Source organism: Lissotriton vulgaris, chromosome 7, assembly GCF_964263255.1.
Source record: "Lissotriton vulgaris chromosome 7, aLisVul1.2, whole genome shotgun sequence".
Lineage (NCBI taxonomy): Eukaryota > Metazoa > Chordata > Amphibia > Caudata > Salamandridae > Lissotriton > Lissotriton vulgaris.
Genome location: NC_141695.1, coordinates 1,658,337,306 through 1,658,354,221, shown reverse-complemented (window position 1 = coordinate 1,658,354,221; position 16,916 = coordinate 1,658,337,306). Strand labels below are relative to the sequence as shown.

The window sequence follows — 16,916 nt, the reverse complement described above, 5'->3', positions numbered from 1 at the left end:
CTGAGCATACCCTGCCAACTTATGGCGAACAAAGCGGTACAAAAGGGGTGGTGATGGACGGAGCACCTGAACCAATCAAACACTCACACCTAGTCAACAGATCTGGGTTTAATCCATCACCGTTCTTTAGCCAAACTCTGCCACCCCAGTTCAGACATGGCCATATACAAATCAGTCTGACCCTGTGCCTCGTAGGAACAGTCCAGCCCGAAATGCCAAGCCATGCCTTTCTTGGACTGGAAACAAGCTTCCTAGGACTGGTTTCTGGCACTTCAGCCGTCTTCAGCCAGGCTTGCTTGAATCCAGTGGCAAAGTGAGCAAGGGACTCACGTCTGAGCATACCCTGCCACCTTATGGCGAACTAAGTGGCACAAAAGGGGGTGGTGTTGGACGGAGCATCTGAACCAATCAAACACTCACACCGAGTCAACAGATCTGGGTTTAATCCATCACCGTTCTTTAGCGCACTCTGCCACCCCAGTTCAGACATGGCCATATGCAAATCAGTGTGACCCTGTGCCTCATGGGAACAGTCCAGCCCGAACTGCCAAGCCATGCCTTCTCTGGACCAGAAACAAGCTTCCTAGGATCGGTTTCTGGCATTTCAGCCGTCTTCAGCCAGGCTTGCTTGAATCCAGTGGCAAAGTGAGCAAGGGACTCACGTCTGAGCATACCCTGCCAACTTATGGCGAACAAAGGGGTACAAAAGGGGTGGTGATGGACGGAGAACCTGAACCAATCAAACACTCACACCTAGTCAACAGATCTGGGTTTAATCCATCACCGTTCTTTAGCCAAACTCTGCCACCCCAGTTCAGACATGGCCATATACAAATCAGTCTGACCCTGTGCCTCGTAGGAACAGTCCAGCCCGAAATGCCAAGCCATGCCTTTCTTGGACTGGAAACAAGCTTCCTAGGACCGGTTTCTGACACTTCAGCTGTCTTCAGCCAGGCTTGCTTGAATCCAGTACCAAAGTGAGCAAGGGACTCACGTCTGAGCATACCCTGCCACCTTATGGCGAACTAAGTGGCATAAAAGGGGGTGGTGTTGGACGGAGCATCTGAACCAATCAAACACTCACACCGAGTCAACAGATCCGGGTTTAATCCATCACCGTTCTTTAGCGCACTCTGCCACCCCAGTTCAGACATGGCCATATGCAAATCAGTGTGACCCTGTGCCTCATGGGAACAGTCCAGCCCCAACTGCCAAGCCATGCCTTCTCTGGACCAGAAACAAGCTTCCTAGGATCGGTTTCTGGCATTTCAGCCGTCTTCAGCCAGGGTTGCTTGAATCCAGTGGCAAAGTGAGCAAGGGACTCACGTCTGAGCATACCCTGCCAACTTATGGCGAACAAAGCGGTAGAAAAGGGGGTGGTAATGGACGGAGCATCTGAACCAATCAAACACTCACACCCAGTCAACAGATCTGGGTTTAATCCTTCACCGTTCTTTAGCCCACTCTGCCACCCCAGTTCAGACATGGCCATATGCAAATCAGTCTGACCCTGTGCCTCATGGGAACAGTCCAGCCCGAACTGCCAAGCCATGCCTTCCCTGGACCGGAAACAAGCTTCCTAGGACCGGTTTCTGGCATTTCAGTCGTCTTCAGCCAGGCTTGCTTGAATCCAGTGGCAAAGTGAGCAAGGGACTCACATCTGAGCATACCCTGCCAACTTATGGCGAACAAAGCGGTACAAAAGGGGGTGGTGATGGACAGAGCATCTGAACCAATCAAACACTCACCCCCAGTCAACAGATCTGGGTTTAATCCATCACTGTTCTTTAGCCCACTCTGCCACCCCAGTTCAGACATGGCCATATGTAAATCAGTCTGGCCCTGTGCCTCATGGGAACAGTCCAGCCCGAACTGGCAAGCCATGCCTTCCCTGGACTGGAAACAAGCTTCCTAGGACCAGTTTCTGGCATTTCAGCCGTCTTCAGCCAGGCTTGCTTGAATCCAGTGGCAAAGTGAGCAAGAGACTCACGTCTGAGCATACCCTGCCTACTTATGGCGAACAAAGCGGTACAAAAGGGGGTGGTGATGGACGGAGCATCTGAACCAATCAAACACTCACACTCAGTCAACAGATCTGGGTTTAATCCATCACCGTTCTTTAGTCCACTCTGCCACCCCAGTTCAGACATGGCCATATGCAAATCAATCTGACCCTGTGCCTCATGGGAACAGTCCAGCCCGAACTGCCAAGCCATGCCTTCCCTGGACCGGAAACAAGCTTGCTAGAACCAGTTTCTGGCATTTCAGCCGTCTTCAGCAAGGGTTGCTTGAATCCAGTGGCAAAGTGAGCAAGGGACTCACGTCTGAGCATACCCTGCCAACTTATGGCGAACAAAGCGGTACACCCCCTTTTGTACCCCTTGGTTAGATCTAGTCGCCACCGAAGAGAATGCGCAATGTCAGCATGCTTTTCGTTGCGCGTAGAGTTTCGCTCTTCTATACGCCTTTCTGCCTATACCAGTTCTGCCCTGAGTGCTGAACAAGACTGGGCCTAAGTCATTCTTGTGGCTCCCAACTGGGCACGAAGAGTCTGGTATCCCGCCCTATTGCACATGGCGATCGATCCTCCAATCAGACTGCCCCTTCGGAAGGATTTTCTGTCGCAGCAGCAGGTGATGGTCCTTCACACGAACATGTCCAGCCTCCACCTACTTGTTTGGAGATTGAACGGCGACTGTTGACATTTTTCGACCTTCCTCCCGAAGTCTGTAACGTTATCTTGGCAGCCAGGCGTCCCTCCACCATAACAGTGTACACCTGTAGATGGGACAAATTTGTGGCATGGTGTTCAGCAGAGGCTTTGGATCTCCTTAATGCCCCTCTTTCAGAGGTTCTCTTCAGTCTTTCCTTAGCAGGGATCTGCTCTGGGCACTCTCAAGGGCTATCTTTCGGCCAGTTTGTCGTTTCTTCGCATCCCAGAACAACCTTCCCTTTTCAAGTCCCCTATTGTAAATTGTTTCTTTAAGGGCATTACTCCCATATTTCCTCCTATTCCTTTCATAATGCCCCAGTGGGACTTGAATCTGGTTCTGACCTACCTTATGTGTGCTCCTTTCGAGCTGCTACATAACTGCCTTCTAAGACTTTTGACACTCATAACTACCTTTTTGGTTGCCATCACATCTGCTCGCAGGGTGAGTGAGGTTCTGGCTCTTTCTTCAAAACCTCCTGTCCTGGTGATTCATCCGGATAGGGTTGTCATTTGCACTATGCCTTCTTTCCTTCCCAAAGTGGTTACCTCTTTCCAAATAGGACAGACCATCACTTTGCCCTCACTTTGCGCATCCTTCTAAAGAGGAAGAGAGGCTCCACCATCTGGATCCAACATGTGCGCTTTCATTCTATCTGGATCTTACAAAACAATTCCAAGTGGATTATCAGCTCTTTGTTGGCTGTATGAGCGCCAAGAAAGGTCAGGCCGTGCAAAAGGTGACTATCTCTCGATGGGTCATTCTTTGCATCAAAATGTGTTATTCCTTAGCGAGAAAGGAACCTCCAGTGGGGCTGTGCGCCCATTCCACCAGGGCGACGGCAGCGACTACTGCTTTGGGACGTGGAGTTCCACTTCATGACATCTGCCAGGCAGCCACGTGGGCTTCATTGCACACATTCACCAAACATTCCTGCCTGGACAGCCAAGTCCGGAGAGACAGCTTCTTTGGCCGTTCGGTTCTCCAGAACTTTCTGGTGTGAACTTAGTTCGCAAACCCACCTCCGGTGTTGGTATTGCTGAGGTATCTATTCTAAGCTGAGTAATCCATAACTAATAGTCTCTTTCAAATGAACAAGTTACTTACCTTAGGTAACCATATATCTCTAAGAGACATATATTAGTCATGGATTCCTCACTGCCCCACCCATCCTCCCCGATCTGCAAACTGACTTCTAGGGTAAGGGACTCCCTTTAGGGCCCTCGTTTTGTGCACCATTGGTCAGTGTCTTGCATGGCTCTGCGCTTCTGGAGTGGAATGTTGTGTAAAGAACTGACGTCAGTGCGCAGGGGCGGCATCTAAGTAGATACCGCAACATCATTCCGGCGATCACGACGCCACTGACTAACGCAGAGCCGACCGATTCCACCTACTGACACGCATGGGGACTGCTAAAGAAAAAATCTCCGGATACAGTCTGACGCCTGGGGTTAATTCTAAGGTGAGGAATCCATATCTAATATATGTCTACTGTGCTAGTATACTTGATATTAACTATGCCCATACTAAAATACAGAATTAATTACTAGCAGCTGATTTAGGCCAAGATAGTCTTGTGAATTTCCAGTTTTTTCGCCACCAGTTTTAAGAACTTTGTAAAAACTGCAGCTCAGTGGGAAATCCTCCACCGAACCTGTCAACCCTAAGCCTTTTTGCATGGAGGTTGAGCGGCGGCAGTTGACAGCCATCAACTTTCTTCCCAAAGTTTGTAATGTTATTTTGGCAGCCAGACGTTCCTCCACAAATTTTTAATATATTGTGCAGAGGAACTTTGGATAGAAAAAGGGTCGGGCTGTGCAGAAGAGGATCATCTTCGGCTGGGTGGTGTTCTGCATCTTGATTTGCTGTGCTGTTGCAAAGAAGCAGCCTCCTGAACGCTTCAGAGCTCATTTCACCAGAGCTAAGGCTGATACCCCTGTGTTAGCAAGTAGAGTCCTAATCCTGGAGATCTGTCAGGCAGCAACAGGGGAATCCCTGGACATGCTTACCAAGCGTTACAGTATGGTCATTTTTCCTGTTCGGTCCTGCAGGACGTTCTAGTCTGAAGCATGTCCACATTCCCTCCTCTGGGGATGGTATTGCTTGGGTGTCTATTCAGAGGTAAGGAATCTGTTGCTAGATGTCTCTAACAGATGGCCAAGTTACTTATCTTCATTAATGCCTTATCTGGTAGAGACAGTATCTAGCTGCAGATTCCTTACCGACCCATCTATCCACGCCTCACTGCAGACTAGTTTCTAGGGTCAAGGTTGTTCCTTATCTGAAAGAAACACGTTAGTGTTAGATTCCTTACCTTAGAATATCCCCAGGCGTCAGTCTGGATCCGGAAACTTTTGCGTAGCAGTACCCCTGCGCGTCGGTAGGCGTCGTCCGCAGGCGTCCCCTGCGGCTCCGCGTCCGTCGTTGGCGTCGTGCGCCGTGATGACGTCGCTGGAGTATATAGACGCCGCCTCCGCGCGCTGACGTCAGTTCTTCTTTTTTCCGCGCCAGTGGACGCAGATCTGAAGAGCAGTACTCCGGTCTTTGACCAAGTTTTTTCGAATTATTATCACTTTGTGCCTGTTAGGATGCCTGGGTTCAAGCACTGTGATGACTGTGAGCGCACGATGTCGGTCACAGACCATCACCGCCTCTGTCTCCGGTGTCTGGGCCCCGACCACGACGTGGACTCCTGCGTCGACTGCCGGGCCCTCACCAGCAAAGCTAGACGGGAGCGGTCCCGCAAGCTACTGGAGCTCCGGGTGTCGGCCCCACGTCGGGACCGGGAGCGGTCCCGGTCCGGCCGGAGGTCGAGAGAGCGTTCGAGGGAGCGGTCGAGGGGCCGCGCCGAGCGTTCCGGGAGTCGACACCACTCGTCATCCTCGTCAGGTAAGAGACACAAGAAGTCGGGGCGTCGTCATCGTACCCCCGACTCCCCCCGACGCTCGCGCGATGCGGCCGGGGGTTCGGGTGACCCCAACCCCGCGGCTCCGCGAGAGTCGCCGGCGCGGCCTGCCCCATACCCTCAGGTCCCTGGGCACGGTGCGACGCCTGAGGAGATAGAGGCGTTCCTCATGGCCATGAGGGCCCTGTCTCCTCCGGCGGGTTCCACGGCGCCTACGGGCCCAGTGAACCCGTCCGGGGGCCCTAGCGGTTCTGCTGACCCTACCTCGACGCCGTCGGATGCTCCGATTCCGGCGCCGCCGGCGGCGCCGATCCCGGCGCCGCTAGGGCCTTCGGGGTCGACGCCGGATGGACGCCCATCCAACCCGGCGCCGATTCCATCAGGGTTGCCCGCGGCTCCGCCTCCGCGCGACGCCGGTTCCTCGGTGCCGGCTTCGGGCGGCACTGGGGCTCCGGCGCCGGCTCCGGGCGGCGCCGTCCCCTTACCTTCACCGACGCCGGACGCGGGGCCGGACGGGCGTCGCACGACGCCGGTCCCGGCGCCTATGGGGCCCATGAACCCCGAGGAGCCGGTCTACATTGTTGACTCCGAATACGGAGAGGATGAAGAGTTCGGTGAAGGTTGGGAGGGGTCCGAGGACCCTCTGTCACGTGAGTGCCAGTATGACCCGGACTGGACAGGTGACTTGGGGGATGCCAGTGGTCTGGACGACTCTCCTAACCCTGGTTTGATCTCTCCTCCTTCCGTGGCATCGGTGGAGGGAGCTGCATATTCTGTGGTGCTGATGAGGGCTGCCAAGGCCTTACACCTTGAGCTCCCCGTCGCGGCCGTGAGGCCTAACATCCTCACCGAGGTCTTCAAACCGCAGTCATGCCCACAGGAGCCACTGCTGCCGTTTAATGAAGCCTTGTCGGACGTTCTGTTGGGCACGTGGTCCAGGCCCGCTTCAGGTGCGCCTGTCGATCGGAACGTGGCCAGGCGCCACCGTCCTTGTCCGGACGACCCCAAGTTCCTGTCTACCCACCCCACTCCTGAGAGTCTGGTGATCCAGGCCTCGACCTCCCAGTCCGCATTCCCGTCGGCCCCACCCGACCGGGAATCCAAGAGGTATGACCAATTTGGCAAGAAGGTCTTCTCGTCCATTAGTTTGGGCCTGCGGTCTTGCAACACCGCCTGCCTCTTGGGCCGCTACACCCACTCTGTGTGGGATACGGTCGCGGAACTGCTGCCAGAATGCCCCATGGAGGTGCGGGCAAAACTCGGTCAGGCTGTGGCTGAGGGCCGAGATGCAGCGAAATATTCAATACGGTGTGGTCTTGATACGACCGACTCGCTAGGCAGAGCTATGTCAACGACGGTGGCGATTCGTCGCCACGCCTGGCTGAGATCCGCCAATTTTTCGGCAGATGTCCAGAGTACGTTGATGGACATGCCGTTTGATGGCTGTCACCTGTTCGGTGACAAGGCGGACCACGCGCTGGAACGCTTCAAGGACTCCAGGGTCACGGCCAAGTCCTTGGGTCTCTCGACCCAGCGTCAGCAACCGGGTTCGTTTCTCCCCTTTCGTGGCCAAGGAAGGGGCGCCCCCACACGTGCTGCCAGCCACGCGCCGCAACAATCCTTTCAACGCGGTGGCGGCCGTGGAAACCGCCGTGGTGGCGGTCGGGGACAACGGCGGGGTCAGACCACACCCTCCCCCGCAGCATCTACCCCAAAATCCTCCTAGTCCGTGCTTTTGGCCCCATGTGACGCCAGTGGGTGGCAGGGTTCGCCATCACCACGCTCACTGGCGCACAATCACTTCGGACAGGTGGGTGCTGCAAATTGTCCGAAGGGGCTACTCCCTCCCCTTCGAGACCTCTCCTCCAGCCATGCCACCGCAGAACCACCGTGTGTCGGGGGACCACTTGACACTTCTGCAGGAGGAAGTTACGGCCCTCTTGGCCAAGGGGGCCATCGAGCGCGTTCCTGGGCCAGAAGTAGGGCGTGGTTGTTATTCCCACTACTTTCTGGTGCCCAAGAAGGACAAGGGGGGCCTACGTCCTATCTTGGATCTAAGGAACGTCAACGGCTTCCTCCGGAAGGAGAAGTTCAAGATGTTGACGTTAGCTCAGGTCTTGGCTGCTCTGGACCCGCAAGACTGGATGGTAGCGTTGGACTTGCAGGACGCCTATTTTCACATCCCCGTCCTGCCGGCCCACCGGCGTTACCTGCGGTTCACGGTAGGCCTGGAGCACTTTCAGTTTATCGTGCTCCCCTTCGGCCTTACCAGCGCCCCACGGGTGTTCACAAAGGTGATGGCGGTGGTCGCAGCCCATCTGCGCAGGTTAGGGGTTTCAGTCTTCCCCTACCTAGACGACTGGTTGTTGAAGGCGGGCTCGCCCCAGACAGTCGTCCACCACCTTCAGATGACGGCAGACCTCTTGCACGACCTGGGGTTCTCCATCAATGTGCCGAAATCACACCTGTGTCCCTCTCAAAAGCTCCTTTTCATCGGAGCGGTTCTGGACTCGGCGCAGTTTCGGGTTTATCCTCCGGAACGGCGGGTTCGGGATATTCAGGCTTTGATTCCCATCTTTCAGCCGCTATCCCGAGTTTCGGTCAGGTTGACGCTGCGGCTGCTGGGACTGATGGCTTCCTGCATCCTTCTGGTGCATCACGCCCGGTGGCGGATGCGGGCTCTGCAGTGGGACCTGAAGTTTCAGTGGGCCCAGCATCAGGGCAACCTGTCCGACCATGTCTTGATCTCGGAGGGCACTGCGAGACAACTGCAGTGGTGGCTTACGGACCGCGATTGGGTCAGGGGCAAGTCCCTCTCCCTTCCCCAGCCGGAGCACGTTGTCGTGACGGACGCGTCCCTCCAGGGCTGGGGTGGCCACTTGGGAGAGGCAGAGATCAGAGGCATCTGGTCTCCGGCGGAGTCCCGGCTCCATATCAACCTGTTGGAGCTGCGGGCGATTCGTTTGGCACTGAAGGCATTCCTCCCCTTTGTCAACGGGAGTGTAGTGCAGGTGTTCACCGACAACACCACCGCCATGTGGTACTGCAACAAACAGGGCGGAGTGGGGTCGTGGACCCTTTGCCAGGAGGCTCTGCGCCTCTGGCAATGGCTGGAACGTCAGGGCGTGACTCTGACGGTTCAACACCTGGCAGGTTCTCTGAACGCCAGGGCGGACGAACTCAGCCGTCGGTGCTCGATGGATCACGAATGGCGTCTGAACTCGGACGTGGCGCGAGGCATCTTTCTGCAATGGGGAGAGCCTTGGTTAGATCTATTCGCCACAGAAGAGAACGCGCAATGTCATCAGTTCTGCGCGTTGGAGTTTCCAAGACGGCACTCGCACGGCGACGCCTTTCGGCGCGAGTGGAGTTGCGGTCTGTTATACGCCTTTCCGCCTATACCACTTCTGCCCAGAGTGCTGAAGAAGATCAGGCGCGACCGGGCCCAAGTTATCCTTGTGGCTCCGGACTGGGCTCGAAGGTACTGGTATCCCGAGCTACTCAGCATGTCAGTCGGTCCCCCGATCCGCCTGCCCCTTCAGGAGGACCTTCTGTCGCAGCAGCAGGGGACGGTCCTCCACCCGAACCTGTCCAGTCTCCACCTCCATGCTTGGAGATTGAGCGGCGGCAGTTGAGGCCATTTGACTTGCCTCCTGAAGTCTGTGATGTTATTCTGGCAGCCAGGCGTCCCTCCACTAAGTCGGTATACGCCTGTCGGTGGAACAGATTTGTGGCATGGTGCACAGCAAAGGCTGTGGATCCTCTTTCTGCCCCTCTTTCGGAGGTTCTTCTGTTTCTTCTTTCTCTTGCCCAGCAGGGCTCTGCTCTGGGCACTATCAAGGGCTACCTTTCTGCCCTTTCAGCCTTTTTGAGGCTTCCTGATCAGCCTTCTTTGTTCAAATCCCCGATTGTAACTCGATTCTTGAAAGGCATCACTCACATGTTTCCACCTGTTCCGTTTGTGATGCCTCAGTGGGATTTGAACCTGGTTCTAACTTTCCTGATGTGTGCTCCCTTTGAGCCCCTTCATTCTTGTCCTCTCCGTCTCCTGACTTTAAAGACGGCTTTCCTGGTTGCCATCACCTCTGCCAGGAGAGTGAGTGAGCTCCAGGCTCTTTCTGTCCAACCTCCTTTCCTGTCTATTCATCCTGATAAGGTGGTTCTGAGGACTAGACCTTCTTTCCTGCCCAAGGTTGTTTCGGCCTTTCACATCGGGCAGTCCATCACCCTCCCTTCCTTCTTCCCGCCTCCGCATCCTTCAAAGGATGAAGAGCGGCTCCACCGTCTGGACCCAAAACGTGCGCTTTCATTCTACATGGATCGCACACGCCAGTTCCGGGTGGATGAACAACTGTTTGTTGGCTACGTGGGTGCGAAGAAGGGACGGGCGGTTTGTAAACGAACCATCTCTCGATGGGTCGTCCTCTGCATCAAAGCGTGCTACTCTTTGGCTCGGAAGGAGCCTCCTGTTGGGCTGCGGGCCCATTCCACTCGGGCCACGGCGGCTACTACTGCCCTGGGCCGGGGAGTCCCCTTGCAGGACATTTGCCAAGCGGCTACGTGGGCCTCGCTGCACACTTTTGCGAGGCACTACTGCCTGGACAGTCAAGTCCGGAGGGATGGCTTCTTTGGCCGTTCTGTCCTCCAGGACTTTCTGGTGTAGTTTTGTATTGGTTCGCAGACCCACCACCGGGGTTGGTATTGCTGGGGTATGTATTCTAAGGTAAGGAATCTAACACTAACGTGTTTCTTTCAGATGAACAAGTTACTTACCTTCGGTAACGATATATCTGTAAGAAACATTAGTTAGTGTTAGATTCCTTACCGAACCCACCCATCCTCCCCGTTCTGCGAACTGATACCTAGGGTTAAGGTCATCCCTTTCAGGGCCCTAGTTTTACATGGCACCAGTGTTGGTTCTCTCATGGCTCTGCGTCTTCTGGCGCGGAAATGCTGTGTGCAAAGAACTGACGTCAGCGCGCGGAGGCGGCGTCTATATACTCCAGCGACGTCATCACGGCGCACGACGCCAACGACGGACGCGGAGCCGCAGGGGACGCCTGCGGACGACGCCTACCGACGCGCAGGGGTACTGCTACGCAAAAGTTTCCGGATCCAGACTGACGCCTGGGGATATTCTAAGGTAAGGAATCTAACACTAACTAATGTTTCTTACAGATATATCGTTACCGAAGGTAAGTAACTTGTTCTTCAGGGCCCTAATTTTTAAACACTCCAATGTCAGCACTTTCCATGGCTTTCCTTTTCTGGTGTGGAAAGTCATGAAATTAACTGACGTTGAGGTGGTGCCTATATAGGTGACACCGACATCACTTCTGGCGCGGACGATGCTGACGATATCACATGGTGTCCAAAATGCCACCTACCAGCATACAGGTGTATTGCTTGAAGAAAAATCTTCTGGATCCAGTCTGACCCAGGGTAATTCAAAGGTAAGGAATCTGCAGCTAGATACTGTCTCTCCCAGATGAAGCATTGCCAAAAATAACTTGTCCAACAAGTAAAAACGTTTTTTGAAAGAGGATTTTAAATGAACACTTTTGTTCAATAAAAGAAAAAGTAAAAACGGTTAATTATTATGTAGCTAGTTCATAATAGCTCGTTGCTGATGTGCATATATGTAACATTAGGAGGACAAACAACTCTTTGGGGGTTTCTCCGGGGCAAAAAAGAGGAAAGCAGTACAGAAAAGAAGCATTTCCGTGTGAATTTTCTTCTGCATCAAGACCTGTTATCGATTCGCCAGGAACAACCTCGAGAAGGCTTACTCTTGCATTAACTAAAAGCAAAGGAAGCTGGCTTTCAGTGTGCCAGTCTTGGGCATTTGCCAGGCTTCTTCATATGCATCCGTTTACACATTTACAAACCACTATTGCTTTGACAGTTAGGTTCAATGGGAAGGGCATTTTGCCCGCTTTCTCTTGCTGGACTTTTTGGGCTGAGCCATTCCATGGGCCTACCATCTTGGGAGGTACGGCTTTGGTATGTATTCTAGAGGTTAGGAATCTGCAGTTGGAAGTATCCATCAGAGGAACAAGGTATGGCCCTTCTGTAAAAGTCTTTCTTGTCGATACTGTATCAAACCCCAAATTCCTCACTGCCCTCCCTCCTTCCCCTTCTGTGGCATGGTCTTCCATCTAAAAAAGTCCCTATTAAGGAATATGAACACTGGCCCCTGTAATTGTTGTTGGGCTCCATGTACAAAAGCATGGACATGGTCCAAAAAAAGACTCAGTAGCTTGCAAGGGTGGTGCTTATATGCAGCTCCATCTTTTCTTCTGTTGTGGAACTAAGTCAATGCACAGCCACATGGCACATCAAAAGGTCCCAAATCAAATACAAAAACCCCTGGTTCAGTGGACCCCTCAATAGCAAAAGGAGATCTCTCCGACTTATAGAAAGAAACTGGAAGCTGCACCCCTCAGCTTCCCATCTTAATTTTCTCCACCAGGCCAGAAATAACTACAACAAGAATATCCTCTTGTCCAAAAATTAATTCTTCAAATCAGAACTGGAAAATGCCAAGAACTGACCTCGCAAACCCTTCGAAATAGTCAAACTTCAATCAAACAAACTAGCTAAGTCATCAAAAGAAACAACTAAAGCCCTAATAACCTGCGATGAGTTCTCCTGTTTCTACACAAAAAAATCAACTCGCTGAGTAACAAACTCAATGCCATCTCAAACTGCCCTTCTCCTCCTACTGGAGCCCTTCTCCCCTCTCGTCCCCTCCAAACAATACCCAAAAACAAGGCTCACTGGTCCAACTTCAAACTTTATGATCACCAGTCCATCTCTAAAATTCTAGCCTCCTTAAAACCGAACACCCACTTCAATGACCCTCTCCCTACAACTGCTTGGCAGTGACATCCCCACTCATTGTTCCCCTCTGGACTACAATTATCAACTCTTCCCTTCTTCAATGGTCCATACCTGACTCCCTGAAAACTGGGCAAGCCATCCCCATCCTATTAAAAACCCACTCTGAACCAGGATATTCCAGACAGCTTCAGACCTATTTCGAATATTCCTCTTCTTGCGAAAGTGCTGGAGAAATGTGCGCAGCTACAACTAAGCCAACACATCGTTGATTTCAATTTACTTGACGATTTCCAATCTGGGCTTAGGCCTGGGCATAACACTGAAACCACTATTCACATCGTAGACGATGTTCTCCTAGTCCTTGACCAAGGCAATACCTGTCTCTTGATCCTTCTGGATCTCTCCTCAGCTTTCGACACAGTCAACAATGAGAAACTTCTTGAATGCCTCGAACACAGGATGGGCGTAGGAGGTAATGTCATCAAATGGTTTGGTTCCTTCCTCCAAAACCACACCCAGAGATTCTTAGTCAACAACAACCTATCTGCTTCTTCCCGATCTCTATCGGTGTCCATCAAGGCTCTACTCTGTCCCCTACCCTCTTTAATCTTTACCTTGAACCACTAGCTGAAATTTTCGCACACCCAACATCTCCTTCCACGTGGACGCTGATGGCACTCAGATATACCTCAAAATCTCTTCTCTTGAGCAGACTACCTATCTGAATGATGCCTTGATTCTGATTGTTCGATGGCATTCCAACAACCAGCTCAAATTGAATGCCCAAAAAACAGAGGTCCTTCTTATCACCCCCCAAAAAAAGTCCAATCACATCCCTGAATGGATTAACTAGATCACAGCACTCAACTGCACGCCAACCATAGTGGATTCTGCCAAATCGCTTGGGATTACCTTGGACAGCAACCTAAATATGCGTGAACATATCAACTCGATGGCAAAAACCACCAGGTCCATCTGAGCTACTTGAGAAAACTAAAACCCTTCTTTGATACTGCTGACCTATAAAAAACCCGGTTTAGTCATTAGTTAGCTTCAGAATTGAATACAGTTGCTCCACCCTATCTGGCCTACCAAAGACTTCAACAGCCCCGCTAAAAGATTGCCTCAATGCAGCAGCTAGACTCTTATCTGGCTCAAAAAAATTTGACCACATTCCACCACATCTGAAGGCCTTGAACTACTGGCTTCCTCTTGAAGGCAGAATCCAGCTCAAGCTGGCCTGCATCACTCACAAAGCCTTATACATGAACACCCCAAAGTATCTCACCCAGACAATTGTGTTATCTGGGAGAACCAGAAACTCTAGACCGTGTGCTCCAGCCACCCGCTCCCATAATGCAAAAACATATAAACGAGCATTCTCTGGGGCCGCAACAAGAATCTGGAATTTGCTACCTCCCTCCATCAGAAGAATTCTTACGATGTCGCGCTTCAAAAAGGAAGCAAAAACCTTCCTAATGAGCAAATTCCTCCATTTACTCTCCTTTATTGTGCATTCCCCTTCTCATGGCCTATGCTTTTGTGCATAATCTTCTGTAGTGCTTGGACCGCGCCATGTATCAATTGTTCCCCTTGTTTTATTGCTGACATGTCGTCCGCTGATTTTGGTACTGTGCTGTTTATTGCTCTGACTTTTATCCTACTGTAATCAATTTCCTAACCCCCCATTGTATTTTGCCTATGCCTTTACTGTACGCAATGTGTTTATCCCTGTAAAGCACTCTGATACCCTAACTAGTCATGGTCATGCTATATAACACCTCTAATAAATAAATAAAATTAAAATCCTACCAGTGCACGGGAGTATTGCTGTTGAAATGCTTTGGATCCAGTCTGGAATCTGGGGTTATTCTAAAGCTGAGGAATCTACGGTTAGGTAGAGTATCCATTTATCAGAAACAGCATTACTGACAGTAAATAACTTTTTCTTCTAGAATTAGAGGACGATTTAAGGCCTTCTGGCAGGTCAGACCTCTGTTTTCTTCAAGGAAATCAAACAGAATGAGAGAACCCTTGGAACCCCTACGTAAAGTAGGTATCAAGTTTGTTCCATGGAAGACCACTGTGTTGTTGGCGCTCATGTCCACTAGAAGAGGCAGTGAAATTAAAGATCAAATGTTGCAAAAGAAACACGTTACTTAACTGTAACTAGAGTTCTCCAGCATTGGTATCTTTCATGGATCCGCATGCAAGAATCCTTCTTCCTTGTTCAGAGGCTCATCACCAAAGTCCTATAGAAATCTGAACTTTGGAGATCTAATTGGAGTGGAGGTCAGTGCACTCTCGTCTCTTATACCGAAGTTTGGGCATTTTCTAACGAGATGGCTTATTTACTAAAGTTCATGATTTTTCAAGTGGTTCCCAAATTATTTGTTCTAATTACTACTATTCAACGATAACTGTGGGAATCCCAGCTCGACAGCGAGGAATGATTTAAGCATGTGACTCTTCAAAAAATACCATAGATGGAGAATCATTTTTACAGGTAAGTAACTTGTTCCATACGCGTCCAGTTTCCTACGTCCCTAATAAGAAGTATTTATTGTAGTAGCAATAGTAGTAGTAGTTTCTGGTTAAAGAAAGAGTTTGATTTCTAGACTGCATGTGCCTTCTGACTGGTCGTCTCTGATCTTCAGAACATAATTTTACGTACTATTAGGAAGTAGTACAGAATAATGGGAACTCCTCTTGTGATGTGTAAGCCAGCATTTAAAATGTGTTTGAAATTCATGCCCTACACTTGTTTCACTGCCTTCAATGTATCATTTCTTAACACAGCAAGAAGAGGAGCTTCTTAATGTACGCAGAGGACTGCAGTCACTCTTCATGACTAGAAGCAAGAAGTTTTAACACAAATTATTAAATGTTCAAAATGGCAGTGGAATGTGTCCTGTTAAACATCTGTGCTCACGCATACGAATTCTTATGAAATGCGTATATTTTAAAGGAGGTGAACAGTGCATTTAAATATATATTTTTTTAATGTATGTACTCTGTGATTGTACTGTAAGCATGACTCACTTAGCTCATAGTAATATAACAACGTTACCAACTTTCGCTAATATTATTTAAAAGTGTAAGCTAGAATTAAATTATTTCTACTATGAGTATGATTCAAGTATTCTCATTTCTGACTCTACAGATTCTCCAGACATGTTCCTCCTGCAATTCTCTGGTACAGTAAAGAATGCAAAAGCGTTAAGACAGCAACATATACAATGGCTGGGAAAACAGGAAACTGGTGATTTATAGACCTAATTACAAATAAAATAGTTTCTCACCAGAAAGATAGTGAGGATGGATATATTGGGCCCGATTCACAAAGGCAATCTGAGACAAAAGTCTAACTTTATGACTTTTGGTATTCACACAGGTCATTTACGAGTCGTATAATCTGAAAGAAACAGTTAGTTATAGATTTCTTACCTTACAATTACCCCCTGGCGTCAGACTGGATCCGGAAAGTCAGCAGTATCTCTGCGCGTCGGAAGGTGGCATCAGTCAGCTCCGCGTTTGTCGTTAGCGTCGTGTTGCCGGGATGACGTAGTGGTAGCTACTTAGATGCCGCCCTCGCGCGCTGATGTCAGTTCTTTTTTTTCTGCGCCAGCCAGTGCAGATCCGGAGAGAGCAGTACCTCCAGTCACTTTTTGGGCAACTTTTGGTGACATCTTTTTTGAGTTTACGACTCCTGGTGCACGTAGGGATCCCCGGCTTCAAGGCTTGCGGATCCTCTTCCCGACTGATGTCGGTTAAGGATCCGCACCGCGTGTGCCTCTTTTGCCTGGAGCGCGATCACGACCCCAAGTCGTGCTCCGACTGCCGGTCCATGGCTCCAATGGCTTTGTGAGAGCAGTCCCGAAAGCTTCTTGAATGTCGGCAGTTGGATCCAAGCTATTCGAGGTCCCTGTCGTGAGGTAGGTCGAGGGACCGGTCGCCGAGCCGTCACCCTTCTAAGTCTTCTAAGTCTTCGTACTCGGGGGTCAGGTAAGTGGAAGCACAAGAAGAAGTCGAAGAAGCATCATCGCTCTTTGACTTCTCCCCGTCGGTCAGCTGACGCGACGAGGGATGCGGGCGGTACCCCTTAAGAGTCGACTCCGAGTTTCCCTCCCTTCCCGGGACCCGGAGCAATTCATGCCCAGCTTTGTAAGTTTTACGAGGCGACGCACGCCATCTTTGGGCAGCCCAAACCCGCTGGCACGCCTTCGGGCCCTCCGGACTCAGTTGAGGGCCTAGGCCTTCTCCGCCGGCGCCGGTTGACCTTATTACACCTCCACCAGTGCCGCTTCCTCCGGCCCCGCTACCGCATTTAACACTGGTCGCTCCCCCGGCCGGCATCGATCCTGGCCTCCATCCTGATTTTGACCCGGAGACTGATCTGGCGTCAAGAGGGGTTTTTGTGCCCCTGTTCACTCCTGAGGTCCCTTTTAGGCCAGATT

The 16,916-nt window shown here is 51.2% G+C and overlaps 1 protein-coding gene across 1 annotated transcript in view; it reads left to right on the top strand.

Annotated features, from left to right (window-relative positions):
* SYCP2 (synaptonemal complex protein 2) overlaps window positions 1-15,407 on the top strand; it is a 3,993,018-nt gene extending 3,977,611 nt beyond the window's left edge. The window contains exon 45 of the mRNA XM_086932653.1: window positions 15,259-15,407. Coding sequence (XP_086788779.1) covers window positions 15,259-15,330 — 72 coding nt within the window. The 3' untranslated portion in view covers window positions 15,331-15,407. The remainder of the gene's footprint in view (window positions 1-15,258) is intronic.
* Window positions 15,408-16,916: the final 1,509 nt, after the last annotated feature.